Source organism: Electrophorus electricus, chromosome 5 (genome assembly GCF_013358815.1).
Source record: "Electrophorus electricus isolate fEleEle1 chromosome 5, fEleEle1.pri, whole genome shotgun sequence".
Taxonomy (NCBI): Eukaryota; Metazoa; Chordata; class Actinopteri; order Gymnotiformes; family Gymnotidae; genus Electrophorus; species Electrophorus electricus.
Window position 1 is genome coordinate 484,452 of NC_049539.1, and position 20,288 is coordinate 504,739.

The following is a 20,288-nucleotide window of genomic DNA, read 5'->3' on the forward strand; positions in this document are numbered from 1 at the left end:
ATTATCTGTACAACTCTGTACAATCCTGGTCATCATCCCACACATCCTAACCAGGTCATAGGTCAATAAAGGTTTTTGAATTTAGTTTACAGCACTGCATGCTTAAGAGTTCATATTTTTCTCCCTAATGGAAATTATACTCAACAAGCAAAGACAGTCAAAAATAAAATAGAATTTATTAATTTTCAGAAAATCCCAAACTGCATTAGGTATTTATCAGCACTCGAAAGTGCAGGTCCGTTATACATCCATTACACTTCTCAACCATCTCACACAGGGAAAAAAGCATTTGGTAAAAACACATCCGTCCTACTATTATATATCAAATCTGTACCAGATGTGTAATCGTAGCACTTGATGGTCAGTGTTCTTGCTCACGCATTCTGCTGGCCAGCGGGATGGACGGTCTCACGCTAGCTAACGTCCATCTGCTCCTCCTCGTTTGGAGGACGTGCTCACCTGTTACTGCATCTAAACCAGACCCTGAGTCTAGCCGTGATAGGTGGACGGCCCTTCCCATGCGGTGGGCACAGGGTTGTGGCTGGTTGGCCCACAACCGGCCATCAACCAATTCAGCGTCTCCGTGGTACCAGGATGTAGCCAGGACTCTGTGGCAACTGTTGCTGTGGAAATGCGCCTGGCAGGGGGTGGAGATGGGGTCTGCTGCCAAAGGTCGTCTCCCTCGTCAGCGGATATGTCCCCTGGAGCGTAAAGACGTTACAAGCTTTGATATCACATCAGTGTATATATTAGTCAATGTGACTTGCGGGTAATTGACTCCAGAATATTCAGTGAAAAAGTCTGTCCACAAAATTAATAGAAGAAATAATTTCTATGACCCTACTTTATCAAGCACTAACCTGATATCAAACAAGTCAGGTTTGATATCAGGAACTCAACCATGCAGCCTTAGCTGTGGTGTGTGGCTTTCAGGTTCCTCACCTGACCTCCAGCCTGACTCGCTCATGGCGCCTAGCGCTGTCAGACGTCTCTGGTTACGTTGGTGGAGCCTCTCCAGGTGCAGACTGCTGGCTGAGGTGGGGGTGAGCTGGCTGCCCTCCCTGCTGGAGCTCACTACGTCCTGCACACAGAAGCAGCTCAGAACGTTCACACCACGCCTCACGGATCTGAACCAGCACCCTTTCACCAACTCCATTATCATCGTTCTGTCCTTCACTAGATGGACTTACATCAGCGCCGTCTGGCTGGCGCGCCAGCCGTCTTCTCTCTCGCGCAGAGCCCGGGCCAGCCATATGATTGGCTGACTGCCTCGTCAGTTTATAACCACTGGGATCTGCACAGGAACAGAACCAAAGTGTCCAACACACTCGGTTTATTTGATAAGCAGACAGTAAACTGCTCCGAACCTCATGGGGTAACGCACTCATTAAGTATTCTTTAAGTAGTATTCTTTAGTAGTATTTTTGAGTTGCATTCTTTAGGATTCTTTGCCTGCTTCTGAATGATAAGCACATACCTGTCCTGAAAGACTTTAAACACTGAAACCTACAAATTAAGAATAAATGTTCTAGAAATTTATACAATTTATTTCTAATCAAATTCCATAAACTGCAGTGTAATGTTTTGGGTCCCTGGAAATTTGAAGAACTTCAGGGTACAAATGCTTCTGCATGGAGGTTATGTGAGCTGGAACACATCTGCCTTTCAACAGGCTGGTCAGGACGTTCACAGTACTGTATGAATGAGTGTGGAAGTCTGAGCATGCCCAGTGAGGATGGGCATTGTGAGGCACCTCCCTCGCCTGCTTGTGCTTCAGCGGGGCACCAGACTCTGTATTAAATGTTGGATGTGTTGAACAGGAGCTCACCAATGAAAGCGCTTTGCAGTGGGGCGTCTCTCTCAGGGTCGTTGGTGTTGCTCTGGGGCTGTAAACACATCAGGATAAATGGGGTGTCAGCAGGGGTGGTTGGGGGCAGTTACCCTGAAACACCCCCCAGAATGGAGTGAGAGAAAGAGCATCACATCTCTACCACTCACCATCTGAGCAACCTTCATTGGTGAAGACAGGTCAAAATAATCTAGAGGGATTAGAGAGGAGTCAGTACATACAGAGAGCAGGAATGAGTGTGTGTTCTCAACTCCCTGATTCATTAACACGTGCTGAATTCCTGCGCTCTGACAGCTAAAAGGATGTAGAAATTAAAGGGACCCATTAACAGATGAGAACTGTCTAAACAGGGCTTGGTTTGAACCGTGTTGTTTTCATTTCTGACACACTCCCATTGGGTCAAAAAGTCACTGAGTGTGTCCCAGGTCTTTCAAAATGATTAGGGTTAGGATTAAGGATAATGAGGTGTTTGTGGGAGTCTCTTGATAACTTCTTGTACATGAAAGAAATATCAAACAAACAGGAGAATTCAGAAGCTACAGGAAGTGATCTGTGTATGAGACCGTTAGCCCTTGCTCTCCTCAGGTTAGCGAGTCTGCGCTGCTGTTCCCTCAGTAGGGCCTGTTGCTGTATGTCCAGACTGGCATCATCAGTGGGCGGCTCAGGGTGTGTCTGCCTCACTGCTTCTCGAGACTCGCCATCTGCCCGCCGCCCCCACACACACACACACACACACACACACACACACACACACACACACACACACCGGTGTAGAAACTCTTCCTGCAGCACCCTGAAGGAGAAATCCTTCCTTCCTTCATCTGAACACCTCAGCACACTGTGATGACCCAAGACCACCACTACGCATGTCCCCCCTCCAAACACCACAGACTGGAGACGTGAACACACGTGCAGGCAACACAGCTGGACATGGTACACCAAGATTAGGAGTGACATGGGAAGTGAATCTGAACTTATCCTGAGTCAGGGTGAGACCAGCACTTTACGTCTGGGTGAACTCAGCTTGTACGGTGGGTCATACATAGGTTGTCTGTCTGCCACCCAGGCTGCCTTACCTCTGTGCTTGAGCTGGTTGAAGTCCTGAATGTTATGTTTGTTAGCTGCTCTGGTGGAGGGGGGCCGCCTCGCTGGAACCTGCATCCGTAACCGCGCCATGTCAAAAACGTCCTGCGGGGGATGCTCTCTGCGCACGCACGCACGCACACACACACACACACACACACACACACACACACACACACACACACACACACACACACACACACACACAGAGTAGGACCTGGTGCATGCGAGCAACTTCTACTCTCTGAAAGAAAAACCCTAAACTTCTCAAGTGCTTCAGAAAGTTCAGAGGGTTTTGGTCTCACACAGTTCAGATGGTCAATGTGAGAGATTCCTGTACTGAGATAGAGAGAAACTTGCCCTTTCACTGGCTGTGCAGCTAAACAGCGCATTTGTGTTTACATTTATGGCATTTAACAGACGCTCTTATCCAGTGTGACTTACAAAAGTCATTTCCTCATAGAATATATCCTAGTACAGTACAGGAGGTTAGAGTCCAAGATACCAATGAACTAGAATACTAAAATACAGGGATCACTGCTGATGACTAGAAGTGTGAAATACATATAAGATCTATAACAGACAACAAAGACTAGAATTTGAATTAGTCAACACAGGCACAGGATCAGTGGTCATTTAAATATTCCACAAACAGCTCTGCATTTGACGACTGGAGCCCTGGACATTAACCTTTTGAGTTAATGAGCACTCTGGCTGCAGGGTTCATTTGACCCTAATGTCTCCATGAACCCTCGACACATCCACAAACGAACAATCACGTTCAAACCTTTATATGGAAACAAATGTAGAGCATGGGTCTTAGCTGAGAGAAACAGGTACCTGCTGGGGAGGGGACCAGGTGTGTCCTCTCTGTTGGGCTGCAGTAACTGTCCTTCCAGACGCCGTTGCTCACTTCTCAACCGTCTGCGCAGTGCTGACAACTCACTAATCACGCCCTGCCGCTCCTCTGTCCCACGTTCATGTACACACACACACAGTGTGGGTATTTATCTCAGGATAGTTAATGCACAATTCCCTGCTGAGAGCTAGTGCATAGACATGATCGCTCATATTTAGGGTTAGGGGTCAGGGTTAGGATCTGCAGCATACCTAGAACTAAAGTGGACATGGTTCTGCCATGTTTGAAGGTGGTGTGATTTACCTGTGGCCCTGATCTGGTTCCTCTGTGCAGGCACAGGTGGAGATCCAGGTGGAGAGATGGAATAAACCTGAACACACACACACATACACAAACCAAGGACATCTTTAGTCTGCAATTTAGCTATCGAGGGTTTATTGGTGATGTGTGAACATTGTAATAAATGCAGTGAGTAAACAGAAGGTCAGGGGTGAGAACACAACCAGCATAGGGCTGGGGGCCCTGAGATCTGAACTCAACAGTGAACATCGGGTTACTTCCATCTGGAAAATGTGGGGTTAGGGCAAAAACTGCTTTTCATAAAAACAAGGCCAAGCAGCAAACACATGGGACAACAACATTCCACCAAATATTGATTTCTCGACTCATTCTAAATTTAAATATTAGTACTGTGTTGTTTATAAATGAATGTGAGCTTGTTTTCTTCGCATTATTTGTGGTCTGAAATTTCTGTAAATGCTGTTATTTTGACCATTAGTCATTTTTATTTAAAAAAAAAAAAAAAAAAAAAAAAAAAAAAAAAAAACATGCTCTAAAATACAATACTTTTATCTGGAATTTGGAAGAAATGTTGCCAGTAGTTTATTGAATAAAACAAAACTACTCAGTGTAGTAAAACACATACCCATCTAAAACTAGAGAAACTGATAATTTTGTGGTCTCTGTGTGTGTGTGTCACTCACAGTGCGAGCAGAGGAGGGCTGTCTGTCTGCAGAGGGCTGTCTGTCTGCTTGCTGGTAGCCCATTCTCCTCTGTAATGTTGGGATGGGTGGCGATTCTGACCTCCAGTCCTTCACATTTGAGAAACATTTCACCCCATCAGATGAGAATCAGACCTACAGCGTCTGATACCTGACGGGTAATGGCACGGTGTGGGAGCGCACAGCGGACCTGCTGGAGAGCCTGACTCTCGCACTCAGACTGCAATCTCACGGCCTCACGCTCCCTCTCCTCTTGCTCCTTCTTCTTCCTCTCGGCCTCTCGCCGCCGTTCTTCCGCCTGACGCACCATCTCCTGGTTTTTCGCACTTTGCTGTGTAAGAAGAGAGCAGGTGCCCACTCAGAAAGACCATGTCTGAGACGCCTGCCGTACATGAGACAGGAAGCCCCACACCATCACCACAGATGTTCTCCTCACGCGTTTACATGCAGGACAGCAGTTTTACGTCAGAAACCCTTTGGGAGAATTTGGTGAGATCTGCTAATGTTCTGGCAGCTGTGCAAATTTGTGCTCAGAGAAAAATAAATAAAAAATCTGGACCCTGTGGATGTTCCAGGTCCAAAGCCTGGAGAAAAACAAAGTGAGAATAAAGGGGCGTGTCTACTCATCTGTCAATCACACTGTGTGCACAGTGCCTTGGTCAGAGCATTCCACAGGGTGACTAGAAACCTTCCACCAAAACTACTGATGTACTGATGCAGGAATTCAGTATGTTTATAAAAGGCCAGTGGAGTAGACCGGCAGACTGGGCAGGGGTTTGAGCTATTCAGTCAGGAGGAAGGTACACGTTTACGCTTAAAAGAAGGCAGGTGGGTGGGTGGAGGGGAGGGGGAGTGCTGTTTGAGTTGGGGTGGGGGTGTTTGTGAGGGGGGTTAGGGGGGGTGTTTGTGAGGTGGTGTTTGTGAGGGACGATAGGGGTTTGGGTGGTGCACCTCCATCTCTTTTCGTCTCTTCTTCTCCTGCTCGTGTTCGTACTCCTGTTGGATGCGCACTCTCTGCTCCGCCAGTCGGCGCTCCTCCCGCTCCTCCTCCGCTCTCAGCCTCTCCCGCCTGTCCGCCTCTATCTTTCTCTTCTCTTCGATCTGTCCGTTGCAAAAGTCACAAAGCACCATACTGTCAATCATAGCCCGTGTGCCATCAGGGTGGAGGAGGGTGGGGGTGATGTGTAGGTGCCTCGTACCTGCTGTCTGAGACTCTCTTTGTACTCCTCCTGCTCCCGGAGGTGCTGGGGGGTTGGGGGCTCGTTGAAGATGTTGCCCCTCGTGTGGGGAGAAGGCTGAGTGCCTGCAGAAGTGTGGGAGTCAGAAAGAACCTTCAGAACTTCAAACACCCACACACACCCACACACACACACACACCCACATTACCCGACACGCTGTGTGATGAGGGGTCTGTCCTGTCTGCTCCTCTGTAGCGGGTCTCGGGGTTCATATACGCCTCCTCGTTGGTCTTGTGCATGCGGTTCAGATCACCTGCAGACAGACACTCCTTACAAACACCATGTGGACTGCTGGAAGGTTGGAACCACAGTTGTATGATGTGCCTTACAATGACTAGTGAAGAATGGGAGTATCGGCAGAAGCACCAACACACAGAAACACACACAAGAGATGGGTGTGGCCTTACTGATGAGGTTTCCTCCATCATCTCTGAGTGGAGCCCCACCCCCTCCTCTTCCCCAGGGCTCATAAGTCTTCATCTCTGCCGCTATCTTAGCGTCGTAGCGTGCTAGCTCCTCCCTCTCCTGCCTCCTCCTCTCCTGTCTCTCCTGTATCTGTACCACAGGGAAATTAAAATCAGGGTCCACTGTGGTCACTAAACTGGTTAGTGAGGAGCGTCAATATTCAGGATCTCAACGCTCCCACAGTGACACTATCAGAGTCAACTGCCCCTGGTAATCTGATCTCACACTCCACACTACAACACAGTCCACACAACAACACAGTCCATACTACAGTTCAGTGTCGTTCACAGAAGTTCATGATTTAAAACTGACATTACTGACACAGGTGTTTTTGCCCACAGTATACACTTTATTTAGCGTACCTGTTGTTTCAGTGCTTCCTTATAGCTTAGAGCGCCTGACTTGGTGTGCTGGTGCCTTCCTGGAAATGCCCCAGACAGGGCAACACCTTGGTGGGAAGCCGATCTATAAAGAGATTAATGTTACTTCACGTCCAGGTCATAAGAATGGTGTTGCCTATAGCCTTTAACCAGGAACTGACACACAACTGAAGCCCATTAGTGTGAAAATGAGGAGATTTTTCACAGAAACACACCCACATTTAGGAGGAGAGACAGGGCTAGAACTGAACTTCCTCCTCGTCCTGACCAGCCTCGTGGCTCGGAGCCCTCAGCATGCGAGCATCACGCATGGCTCGAATGTCCGGTTGGTTCAAATGCTTGCAACAACTCTGCTAATAAAATATTAGCATTCCTGATTTCCTTTTACCTTGGAGCCAGTTAAACGCCAATTCGTAACTGTAGCTGTTAGTCAGAAAGATCGTTGTGTTCAGGCTGGTTTTCAGGCGGTAACACCCAGTGAAAACATCATTTAGTAAAAGGCCTGGATTAGTCTGCGCTCATGAAGCAAATCCTCATAAAAACTTTTCTGTAGCTCCAGAACTCCCCCTCCCCCATGGGGAAGAAAAAGTGTCTTTGTAATAATCAGATTAAGGATTGTTAATTTAATGAAAATGTACAGCCACAGGCAGTAGAAGGGACACCTACTGCACAGGGACCCCAGGCGGAGGTGGCAAGCTGGACAGATGGGCTGGGTGACCAGGCGCTGACTGGACTGCACCCGTGGGAGGTCCGTCTAACACACACACACGCACAAACACACACACTTTACAGAAAAAGACTGCAGAGTTACAATGCATGAACACTGTGTGTGCAGAGAACCTTTTCAATGAGTTGTCTTCATTAAAATGGCTAATTTAATAATGGAGTAGACAGGCGTATGTGTTTATGAACCACAACACCAGCGTCTTGCTGCGTTCTGGGTCAGCAAACCTGCAGACTACAGCAATGCCCATGTCTTCAATATTACATGACTTTAAGGTGTCAGGACGTCTCATGGACAGTGAGTAGCTCAGTGGTTAAGGTACTTGACTGTTGGCTCCCTGAGCAAGAGCCTTAACCCTCAATTACTCAAGTTGTAATCAGTCATAATTGTAAGTCGCTTTGGATAAAAGCGTCAGCTAAATGCCATAAATGTAAATCATAGTGTCGGATTGGCAATCATTTAAAACCAACTCCAGACACAATAAAAGAGTTTATAGCACAAAATTTAGAACACAGTGTGTGCTTTTAGGAAATGGAGCAACAGACAATATTCACCAAGGGCATTAAGACACAGTAAGTTGATGGTAGTGTGACTTGGTCACTTACTGAGGAATAGGAAAGTTGACTAGGTCTTAATGCTTCTTTCTGACATGAGCTTACTGGAGTGTTTGTTTTTTATAGCTGTAATCTACCAACTCAGTATTCCCTTTCAGGTTTAACATTTTGCAAAATCTTCAAATCACTATTTTCTAGTAGAGTTTATTCAACAACCGACTGCTCTGAGAAGGGTAGCTGGATGTGTACATGTTAGGGAATTACGTAATAAGTTACCCCCAGCTCCAAATAAATGTAATAACAACCCAACAGGTCAGTGAGAGTACAGTTTGGCAAAACCGTAAGAGAATTAATGATGTGAAGCCAAACACACTCACAGTAGGTCAGGTGAGGCTCTAGGGGGTTCCTGGCGCCGTAGTAATAGTAGGCCTCATCGTACGGTGTGCTGTAGGCCTCCGAGAGTGACGGCGCCCTTGGAGGTAGTGTACCTGTAACTCTGACAGCACAGCCCATAGAGCTGAACAGCCATTCAGTCCCCACTAACTCAGCACTTCAGATTTAAATCCATATGTGAACCGGTAAAAACACTGCCTACACTATTCCTGTGTAAAATAGAGAGTCCTCTGTCTGGACCACAGCTGTGCTATGGCCTTCCCTCCTGGGGGAGGAAGGATCTGAGCAGTAGGGGTCACTCTCGCTCCCTGGTCAGTCATGCGGCACAGTCAGTCACACTGGGTTAAGCAGTTGCTTAGATAACTACTCTGGTGAGTCGGGGGGGGGGGGGGGGGGGGGGGGGTTCTGACACATCCTAGAGGGAACATGTAAAGTGCTTGCCTTCTGAAACTGAACATACAACGATACAGAATGAAGAGATGACCAAAGTGAAAAAACAAGAAAAAACTTTAAAAATGTTTTCAAAAATGTAACAAAGGCTTTGGTGCTAATAGAATGAAGAGAAAAATGTTTAATGTGAATGAAACACAAAAAACAAATTCTAGAATTTGGGAATACGAGTTATGAAGCATACCTCGGGGCAACCATCTCTCCCAGAGTTCCTGAGAGGCTTTTGGGAAAGTCTTCAGTGAAGACCCCACTGCCATGCAGGCCAGTTCTGGCCACACCCATAGGCCCCGCCTCCAAGACATCACCCAGATTCCCCAGGGCTGCGCTATACTCCAGGATAGGAGACTGGAAGGCCAGGCGAGACCTCTCAGGAGGTTCTGTCTCCACCGGCCCCTGCTGAGGCGGCTCTTCCCGGGGATGTCTGTCCAGGCCAGGCCTGAAAGGAATGTCCCGCACTCTGCTTTCATGTTCCCGCCTCACAGTACCAAACTGCTGGATCCGGTCAGGCTGAGGGACAGCAAGCAAGCCACCGAAAAACAAAAATCTGATTACAAAATTACAGATTCTGATATCATAGAAAAGGACCTGGTTTTAAAACAGCAAAAGCGAGAGAAAGAGGCTGTTCTTCATGGAATATTTCAAACACAGATAAATCAAACTGTGTTTGTAGTGTTGCACAGCATGAAAATAGAAAAGTGACAACCACAAGAACAGAGCAAATCTGTCCTGATTGCGTAAAATCTCCCATTTAGCTGCTGTTGGGACGGTTTCAAACCCCACACATCTACTCAAACCCTTCACATGCCAACACTCATTTGTTCATTTGATTATTATATTGCTTTAAGCATTTAAGTTTAACCCAGCTGTTAAGTCTAGATAAGCTTGTTTTCTAAATATGTAAACATCAGTGTCCATGTATTACTTTAAGCAATTCACCTTTAGATTAAATCATATTAAAACAAACTTTTAAATAACATGAATGATAGGATTACTGACATTTTGCAAAAGTCTTACAACGGAATCAAAAACGAAACACATCATGGAAATTTTCTCTCCAGAAAGTACAATATATGCTGACCACCAGAAGATATAAACAGAGCTTTGTGGATCATCTCAATGGCTCAATTCACTAGTTCACTTCACTATATGACTTCACTAGTTCACATCACTACATGAATTCACTATGTGACTTAACTAGTTCCCTTCACTACATCACTTCACTAGTTTCTCAAATACATGCCGCATTCCATAAGTGTTGCCGATTAAGTTCCTAAACAATTCCCAAACTCAGCCTCAGCCCTTACCCGTTTCTCTGGGTCTGTGGCCCCTGTAGCAGCAACTCTTAACTCAAGCTCCTTTTCCCTACAAGAGAGATCCAGAAAATGTCACAGAACATTAGTTCCTGTCTGTCTAACAGCTCACAGTGAATTTGAGTGACTCCATTACAGAGAAGTATGGACACACTTAACTACACTGAACCAACCATGCTGGTGTTTTTACCATAGCAGTAAAGACGACAGCGAACCAACCATGCTGGTGTTTTTACCGCAGCAGTAAAGACGACAGCGAACCAACCATGCTGGTGTTTTTACCGCAGCAGTAAAGACGACAGCGAACCAACCATGCTGGTGTTTTTACCGCAGCAGTAAAGACGACAGCGAACCAACCATGCTGGTGTTTTTACCGCAGCAGTAAAGACGACAGCGAACCAACCATGCTGGTGTTTTTTACCGCAGCAGTAAAGACGACAGCGAACCAACCATGCTGGTGTTTTTACCGCAGCAGTAAAGACGACAGCGAACCAACCATGCTGGTGTTTTTACCGCAGCAGTAAAGACGACAGCGAACCAACCATGCTGGTGTTTTTACCGCAGCAGTAAAGACGACAGCGAACCAACCATGCTGGTGTTTTTACCGCAGCAGTAAAGACGACAGCGAACCAACCATGCTGGTGTTTTTACCGCAGCAGTAAAGACGACAGCGAACCAACCATGCTGGTGTTTTTACCGCAGCAGTAAAGACGACAGCGAACCAACCATGCTGGTGTTTTTACCGCAGCAGTAAAGACGACAGCGAACCAACCATGCTGGTGTTTTTACCGCAGCAGTAAAGACTACAGCGAACCAACCATGCTGGTGTTTTTACCGCAGCAGTAAAGACTACACTGAACCAACCATGCTGGTGTTTTTACCGCAGCAATAAAGACTACAGCGAACCAACCATGCTGGTGTTTTTACTTTTTATCTTTTTACAATCATAAAATCATAAAAGAGAAGTAATTTTTCTTCACCAGTAACAGTTATTGTATTTTTAGATATATTTTTAGAGATTTCAGAGTGTAGTTAAAGGTTTAGGCTACAGGCTTTCTTTTATAGGCCAATGAGAAATATTTAGTCGCATAATGTGCGACACCCTTCACACATCCTGTTAAACTCCACCCACTTTCTCCTATTCTTCCGCTGTTCGGCAATTTGTTCCAGCAGCTCCTGCCTGTACTGCTCTTTCCTCCTCTGGGTGACCTCCTCCTCCTCGGCAGTGCCTTGGGGTTGGGAAAAAAAAAAAAAAAAAAAGACAACACACTATAGACTAGCCTTACATACACTATATATAAACACACACATACACACTATAGACTAGACACTATATATACACACTATAGACTAGCCCTATATACTCTATATATAAACACATTTTATAATACTCTATATATAAACACATTTTATAATATATATATTATATATATATATATATATATATATATATATACATACATACATACATACATACATACATATACACACACACACATTATAAACATTATAGACCAGACTCTATATATGCTATATTACACACACACACACACAATATGCTATACACACACACACACACACACACACACACACACACACACACACACACACTATAAACTAGACACTATATAGGCTATATATAGTCATGGCCAAAAGTTTTGAGACTAACAAATTTTGGTTTTCACAAAATTTACTGCCTCCGTTTTTGTCAGATGTTTATATGGTATAGTGAAGTACAATTATAAGCATTTCATAGGTTTATTTTACTTTTTATTGAAAAAAATCATCCAGTTTAAGCAAAGACGTAATATTTAGAGTATTGACCCTTCTTTTTTAAGACTTCTGCAATTCGCCTCGGCATGTTGAATATCAGCTTCTGGTCAAAATCTTGACTGATGGCAACCCACTCTAGCTTAAGCGGTGCAAAAAGAAGAGTCAACACTAAATATTAACTCTTTGCTTAAATTGAAATGCTTATAATTGTACTTCACTATACCATATCAACATTTGACAAAAGGCTAAAAAAACAAACAAAAAACCCCAAACAAACAACAAAAAAAAAAAAACGGAGGCAATAAACTTTGTGAAAACTAAAATTTGTGTCGGTCTCAAAACCTTTGGCCATGACTGTACACTACACACACTATACACACACCATACAGTGGTGTGAAAAAGTCTTTGCCCCCTTCCTGATCTTTTTTTTTTTTTTTTTGCATGTTTGTCACACTTAAATGTTTCAGATCATCAAACAAATGTAAATATTAGACAAAGATAACACAAGTAAACACAAAATGCAGTTTTTAAATGAAGGTTTTTATTATTAAGGGAAAAAAAAAAATCCAAACCTACATTGCCCCCCAAACCTAATAACTGGTTGGGCCTCCCTTAGCAGCAACAACTGCAATCAAGTGTTTGCGATAACTGGCAATGAGTCTTTTACAGCGCTGTGGAGGAAGTCTGGCCCACTCATCTTTGCAGAATTGTTGTAATTCAGCCACATTGGAGGGTTTTACAGCATGAACCACCTTTTTAAGGTCATGCCACAGCATCTCAGTCGGATTCAGGTCAGGACTTTGACTAAGCCACTCCAAAGTCTTCAATTTGTTTTTCTTAAGCCATTCAGAGGTGGACTTGCTGGTGTGTTTTGGATCATCATCCTGCTGCAGAACCCAACTGCGCTTCAGCTTGAGGTCACGAACCGATGGCTGGACATTCTCCTTCAGGATTTTTTGGAAGACAGCAGAATTCATGGTTTCATTTACCACAGCAAGTCTTCCAGGCCCTGAAGCAACAAAACAACCCCAGACCATCACTCTACCACCACCACATTTTACTGTTGGTATGATGTTCCTTTTCTGAAATGCTGTGTTACTTTTATGCCAGATGTAATGGGACATACACCTTCCAAAAAGTTCAACTTTTGTCTTGTCAGTCCACAGAGTATTTTCCCAAAAGTCTTGGGGATCATCAAGATGTTTTCTGGCAAAACTGAGATAAGCCTTTATGTTCTTTTTGCTCAGCAGTAGCTTTCGTCTTGGAACTCTGCCTTGCAGACCATTTTTGCTTGTCTCTTTCTTATGGTGGAGTCATGAACACTGACCTTAACTGAGGCAAGTGAGGCCTGCAGTTCTTTGGATGTTATTGTGGGGTCTTTTGTGACCTCTTGAATGCGTCATCGCTGCGCTCTTGGGGTAATTTTGGTCGGCCAGCCACTCCTGGGAAGGTTCACCACTGTTCCATGTTTTCGCCATTTGTAGATAATGGCTCACTGTAGTTCGATGGAGTCCTAAAGCTTTAGAAATGGCTTTATAACCTTTTCCAGACTGATAGCCCTCAATTACTTTGTATCTCATTAGTTCCTGAATTTCTTTCGATCGCAGCATGATGTCTAGCTTCTTTTGGTCTATTTTGTCAGGGAGGTCCTATTTAAGTGATTTTTTTATTGGAAAGCTGAGTTCACACTCAGGCCTGATTACTGCCACACCTCTTCTCAAAGATGTGACAAATCACAGTTAATTTATGTTTTAACAGGGGGTAGTGTGGTGGGATCAAGTAAATGCTTGATTGCAGTTGTTGCTGCTAAGGGAGGCCCAACCAGTTATCAGGTTTAGGGGACAATGTAGGTTTCCTTAATAATAAAAACCTTCATTTAAAAACTGCATTTTGTGTTTGCTTGTGTTATCTTTGTCTAATATTTACACTTGTTTGATTATCTGAAACATTTAAGTGTGAAAAACATGCAAAAAAATATCAGGAAGGGGGCAAACACTTTCATACCACTGTAGACAAGCCACTATATACACTATACATACTATAGACAAGGCACTATATGCACACTCTATAGACTAGACACTATATATACACCCACACACACACACTACACTGTATACACTATACACACAGTAAACTAGACACTATATACACAATATACACACTATAGACTAACACTATATAGACTATACACAATATTCACTGTGTGCACAATTATTAGGCAAGTTGTATTTTTGAGGATTCATTTTATTAAATAACTACAGTGCTCTCAGTCAATCTAAAATGTTAATAAACCTCAAACCCGAATATTTAAGAAATTAATTCTCAACAGGGTTTAGGTCAGGTGTGGAAGGGGGCCATGTCATTATTCTTTCATCTTTATGGCTTTTACTGGCTAGCCACGTAGTGGAGTACTTCAATGCATGCGATGGAGCGTTTTCCTACATAAAAATCATGGTCTTCTTGAAAGATGCAGACTTTTTTCTGTACCACATAAAAGTGTCTTCTAAAAACTGGCAGTAGGTTTGGGAGTTGATTTTGAGTCCATCTTCAACCCAAAAAGGTCCAACTAGCTCATCTTTCATAATACCAGCCCATAGCAGTACCCAACTCCACCTTGCTGCTGTCTGAGTCAAAGTGGAGCTTTGTACCCGTTACTGATCCAGCCACGGGCCCATCTATCTGGTCCTTCAAGAGTCACTCATCTCATCAGACGATAACACTTTTGAAAAATCTATCTTCAGATATTTTTTGGTGAAGTCTTGACATTTCACCTTATTGTTGGTGGTCAGGTTTCAGCCTTCCTTACCTTAGCCATGTATCGGGGGACTGAACACCTTGCACTTCTGGGCGCTCCAGGTAGGTTGCAATTCTGCAATATGACAGCACTGGAGGATAACGGGTTCCTGGTCGCTTCACGTTTGATTCTTCTCAAATCCTTGGCAGGTAATGTGTCTTTTTTTTTTTTTTCTCAACACAATTCTTGCAAACCTGTTGACTATTTGCAACAAAACATTTGATGGTTCTGTGATCACACCCCAATATCTTAGCAATTTTAAGAGTGCTGCATGCCTCTGAAACATTTTACAGTTTTTTTTACTTTTCAGAGTCAGTTAAATATCTTTTTTGGCACATTTTGTCTGAGGAAAAGCCTAATAATTATGCACTAATAAAAAAACCTGCCTAATAATTATGCATACCTTGTTATAGGATGTTGATCATAGGCCACACCCTCCCTCATTACACAAATAAATAATCACCTGATATGTTTAAATCCAATAAGCTTTCAAATTTATACAGTTTGGAGTTGGAAAATATGCATAAAAATGCTGATATGGTCATAATTTCTTGCCTAATAATTGTGCACAGTGTACACTATATACACTATAGAATAGACGCTACATATATTATACACACACTATAGACTAGCCTCTATACACACACACACACACACACACACACACACACACACGGATGTATGATGCTTCAGATTTACAGATTAAAAAAACCTACATACTAAAACACAAAGAAATTCAACTACAGTTGGACAAATACATTTGTAATATAATTATATTCAGTGTAGTGTGTAGTCTTCAGCAGTTATGCAGTCATGTTCCTGACAAACTAAAGATTCTAGTCTTACCGATGAGGAGTCCTGTGGAAACGTCTGCCATTTTCTTCCTGCTGGTTACTCTGGCGTATTGTGGGGGTGTAGCCTGTGGACTGCAGCGTGATCACAAAGGCAGGTAAACCACAAACCGCTCCCATACACACCTCTCACACAAATGGCTCCGATCATTACAGCCCAGCAGACGGACGCAGCCCACTGCAGCGCCCAGTGAGCCGCTGGCCCGTGTCCTCAGATCAATGTCTTCCCAGCGGTAGGCTGTCCAATAAATGTCACCCATTCTAATACATGGAGCTAACCACATCTGTCCATTTTAGAGACCCCCTGATTGAGAACAACTCCCACCACAGACAGACACAGCCCCGCCTCCCAGCGCCACTCCCACCACAGACAGACACAGCCCCGCCACCCAGCGCCACTCCCACCACAGACAGACACAGCCCCGCCTCCCAGCGCCACTCCCACCACAGACAGACACAGCCCCGCCTCCCAGCGCCACTCCCACCACAGACAGACACAGCCCCGCCTCCCAGCGCCACTCCCACCACAGACAGACACAGCCCCGCCTCCCAGCGCCACTCCCACCACAGACAGACATCAATAGGAGAAGATTAATGTATGTATGTAGTGTAGCTCTCAACTGCTCTTCAGCTATTTGATAAACACAAGCCCTAAATTTCAAATATCCAATTATGGTAATTGCTGGAGCTCTGTACTTGTGCTTAAGTGCTGTCAGCAGGGTCCCTCTTCTCTCCTCCTTGTGGATGTCATTAACCGCAGAGATCTTCGTGTGTCTGCTCTCCTGGGCAGCTCTGTTTGGTGGGAAAAGGAAGGGCTTCACCACAGAGACACTGAAAGGATGCCAAACGGACTCTTACGCAGGGAAACATACATCATTAACTGAGGGGTTAGTCCTGTAGAAATGTGCGCTCTGTAATTGACAGCCACCTGTCAGTCCTGTGACGAGGTTTCCTCTCTCTCCGCCTGTCTCCAGCATAGGGAGGTTCCTCTCGGAGGTTGTGCCTCCTCCTGTGCAGCAGCTTGAGCTCCTCCTCTTCCTCAGAGTCCAGCAGCTTCTCCTCCTCCTCCTCCTCCTCCTCCTCCTCAGAGCTTGTCCTCCTGACCTGGACCCTGTGCGTGTCCTCCCAGCGTCTCCCAGGTGGTCTCGGACTCACCCTGCCCACAGGTTCCCTCCTGGAGGAGAGCGCCCTCTGTGGGCTTGGGCTGTCACTGCGGCCTCTGTGTTCTGGAGATGCGTGTGGTCGGTTTGGAGCAGTGGGACCTAATGGGTCCTTACCTACAGTCTGGAGTCATAGAGACATGCAAAATATGAGAGATGGAACATGGCAGCTGTCAGCAGATATAACAGACCAGGAGTTCTCAAAGCCCGAGTGTGATGGAGACTGCCACTGAGAAGGAAAATTGTGGGTTTCACTCTTTGGTCTGGAGGACCGAGCACACTTTTGGCTCCTGGAAGACAGGGATTTAAGGCTGGGTGTGGCTGCTGCCTTTGGTACAATAGTGTCAGAAGTGGGGTGTTTGGAGAAGCCACTGGGTGTGTACATCTGGCTGGAGGAACCTCACCTGCTGTGAGGAGATGTTCTGAGGTGCAGTACAACCCACAGGTGAGAGACATGAGGGACACACTGAATGTGAGAAGTGTGTGGGTGTGCTCCCTCCTGGAGATGGCAATGAGATAATTGTGTGCTTTGGCTGCTGGGGTCTGATAGTCAGAGCTCACGTTTGCCACCTGTAAGGGACAGGTGGTGCTCCCTGTTCTCGCTACACTGAGGTTGCTTGGTAACCTCCAGAAGAATGTAGTCACAGACAACACAGACACAGTCAGAACTCTACAGCTGTCCTTATTTTCTGTGGTTCCTTTGGCCCTCAGAGAAAAGAAAAAAAACAAAAAAAACAAACAAAAAAAAACGCTCAACCCTCCTCAACAGACTGCTCGATCCCAGAACATAAATAAGATTAAGTCATCAACAGAAGACTTCATTTAATTATATATGACAAAAACAAACCCTCCCAAATCAATCCATCAAACAGTCTGTCAGGTAAGAAAGGGGTGATTTACTGCATTATTTCCTTGGGCTGAATTAAAACCAAATGATTAAAAGTTAGTGATCTCTAACAAAATATCTATAAATATACTTGTAAACCAGCATACCAATATTCGGGTCTTGATAAGAGACGGATGGGAAACAGAAGTTCAGCCTTCTAAATCACCTTGGCCTCTATTCCTGAGATGCAGGCACATGCACACATGCTCATGCACACAGGCTCATACACGCATGCTCACGTACACACGGACACACATACATATGCTCACTTGTATACCTAAATTAAATCTGTGCATGAACTCACCTTTTCAGATGTCTTCTCTTTTATGGAAAGAGAAAGTGACTGGGGCTCAGGGCCTTCTTCACCAGCACAAACCTCCTTCTACAATTATAAAACATAAAATTATAAAAAAAAAATTAATTAAAATTATAAAAATAAGCTCTTCTTTATGTATTGGAATATAAACATGGAAAATACAGTATTCATATAAATGTATGTACAAATTGTTCTATATTAATATAAATAAATAAATAATACACAATTTTATATAAACAAATACACAAATACTGAATAAACACCTAACTCATGTTTACTTCATGTACAAATATTGCTAATTAATGCTAATATGCATCAGCAGTCAGTCTGAACACCCTACATCAGCCACGTAGCGCCTGTCGTCAGTCTGAACACCGTACCACAGCCGCGTAGCGCCTGTGGTCAGTCTGAACACCGTACCTCAGCCGCGTAGCGCCTGTGGTCAGTCTGAACACCGTACCTCAGCCGCGTAGCGCCTGTGGTCAGTCTGAACACCGTACCTCAGCCGCGTAGCGCCTGTGGTCAGTCTGAACACCGTACATCAGCCGCGTAGCGCCTGTGGTCAGTCTGAACACCGTACATCAGCCGCGTAACGCCTGTGGTCAGTCTGAACACCGTACATCAGCCGCGTAGCGCCTGTCGTCAGTTTGAACACCGTACATCAGCCGCATAGCGCCTGTCGTCAGTCTGAACACCGTACCTCAGCCACGTAGCGCCTGTAGTCAGTCTGAACACCTCTAGTCAGTCTGAACACCGTACCTCAGCCGCGTGGCGCCTGTCGTCGGTCTGAACACCGTACCTCAGCCGCGTAGCGCCTGTTGTCAGTCTGAACACCGTACATCAGCCGCGTAGCGCCTGTCGTCAGTCTGAACACCGTACATCAGCCGCGTAGCGCCTGTCGTCAGTCTGAACACCGTACATCAGCCGCGTAGCGCCTGTCGTCAGTCTGAACTCTGTACATCAGCCACGTAGTGCCTGTCGTCAGTCTGAACACCGTACATCAGCCACGTAGTGCCTGTCGTCAGTCTGAACACCGTACATCAGCCACGTAGCGCCTGTAGTCATGACGAAGCTCCTCTTTCAGCCGCTGCTTCTTTCGTTCATACTCCTCTCCCAACTGCAAACTCAGGCCATGGGCCTCCTCTAAAATTAAGGACCAAACAAAAACAGCATTACATGTTACTAAACTGTCACCCAACAAGAATACAGACACATGTGGAATGACACGGCATAGTTAAGGGTTCGCCTCACCTCTATTCTGCCTGGCTCGTATTGTGAGTTTGCTCGGGGGGTGCCCGTTTTCTTTTTCAGTATTTGTAACCAAGCTTGACTGAGAGAGAAGGAAAGAGAGAAAGGTTAAGTGGCTCCATAATCACGACTAACCGCCCCACACAAACACCAGCTCCTCACGGCCCATCACCTTCATCTCCAGTTAGGGGGTGTGAGTGTTCCCTGTCTTTGCTGTCTCCTGGACGGTCTTCCCGGCATCCATAACAGTTACTTAACTGGTCAAAGAGCCGTTTACTCTGGGCGAGGAAGGTCGACGTATTTATACACCAAACGCGAATACTGGAGTGAGCGCCAAAGCGCTGAGCATCACCAGGGTATCCAGGCAACCGCACGAGACAACACCGCGCTCGCGCACGCTAGCTAGCTGGCTATTTTGTTAAAGTTGTTCTAGGTCTGATAACGGCGATGGACGCTCGCCCGTTAAGACTACTCCGTCTTACTGGAAAACGACATCAAGAAATCAGAAAAATGTCAGAGAAAGTCACACATTCTGTAGTCATGTCCCGACCTTGTTTGTTTCAGCCTCCATAAACACATCTGAAGAGTAGCTTTATCCGCCGCGCGACACAGCTAGTTGTCCTAACAGCGGTTGTGAGGAGTTTTGTGCTGAGACGCAGCGGCCTTTCAAAATAAAAGTCTTTTATTGTAAACGTTGGCTCCCCTGCTAAACTGCTACGTTTCTGAGGTCTGTTAAGCCACGTTCATGTGAGCAGTGCTGTGCGTCTAAGCAATGCAGAAAGAAGAAAACTCACGGTTTAGAAAAATTGTTTTGTGTTGATATGTCTACACTTTTGTGTAAAACCACAGTCAGGGATTTTGGAACAGTGTGGTGGCGGAAATGACACTAACTTTTATACAAATCTGAAGGATTTGTTTTCTGTTGCTTTTATAAAATTAATACATACTGAAAGC

The 20,288-nt window shown here is 45.1% G+C and overlaps 1 protein-coding gene across 1 annotated transcript; it reads right to left on the reverse strand.

Moving 5' to 3' along the window:
• Positions 1-152: 152 nt before the first annotated feature.
• LOC113590688 (centrosome and spindle pole-associated protein 1) lies at positions 153-19,974 on the reverse strand. Its single transcript, XM_035526697.1, has 29 exons — positions 19,885-19,974; positions 19,338-19,416; positions 19,126-19,229; positions 18,075-18,152; positions 17,878-17,889; positions 16,653-17,008; positions 16,421-16,516; positions 15,720-15,799; positions 11,439-11,535; positions 10,301-10,358; positions 9,181-9,503; positions 8,531-8,649; positions 7,542-7,629; positions 6,858-6,960; positions 6,438-6,585; positions 6,179-6,283; positions 5,992-6,095; positions 5,744-5,893; positions 4,983-5,123; positions 4,775-4,882; positions 4,095-4,161; positions 3,773-3,899; positions 2,926-3,053; positions 2,413-2,550; positions 1,999-2,039; positions 1,829-1,886; positions 1,191-1,294; positions 943-1,081; positions 153-701 (listed from the first exon to the last, which is right to left on the reverse strand). Exons 1-29 carry the CDS (start codon positions 19,903-19,905, stop codon positions 490-492), a joined length of 3,384 nt encoding a protein of 1,127 aa, XP_035382590.1. The 5' UTR covers positions 19,906-19,974; the 3' UTR covers positions 153-489.
• Between the last annotated feature and the right edge of the window lie 314 nt (positions 19,975-20,288).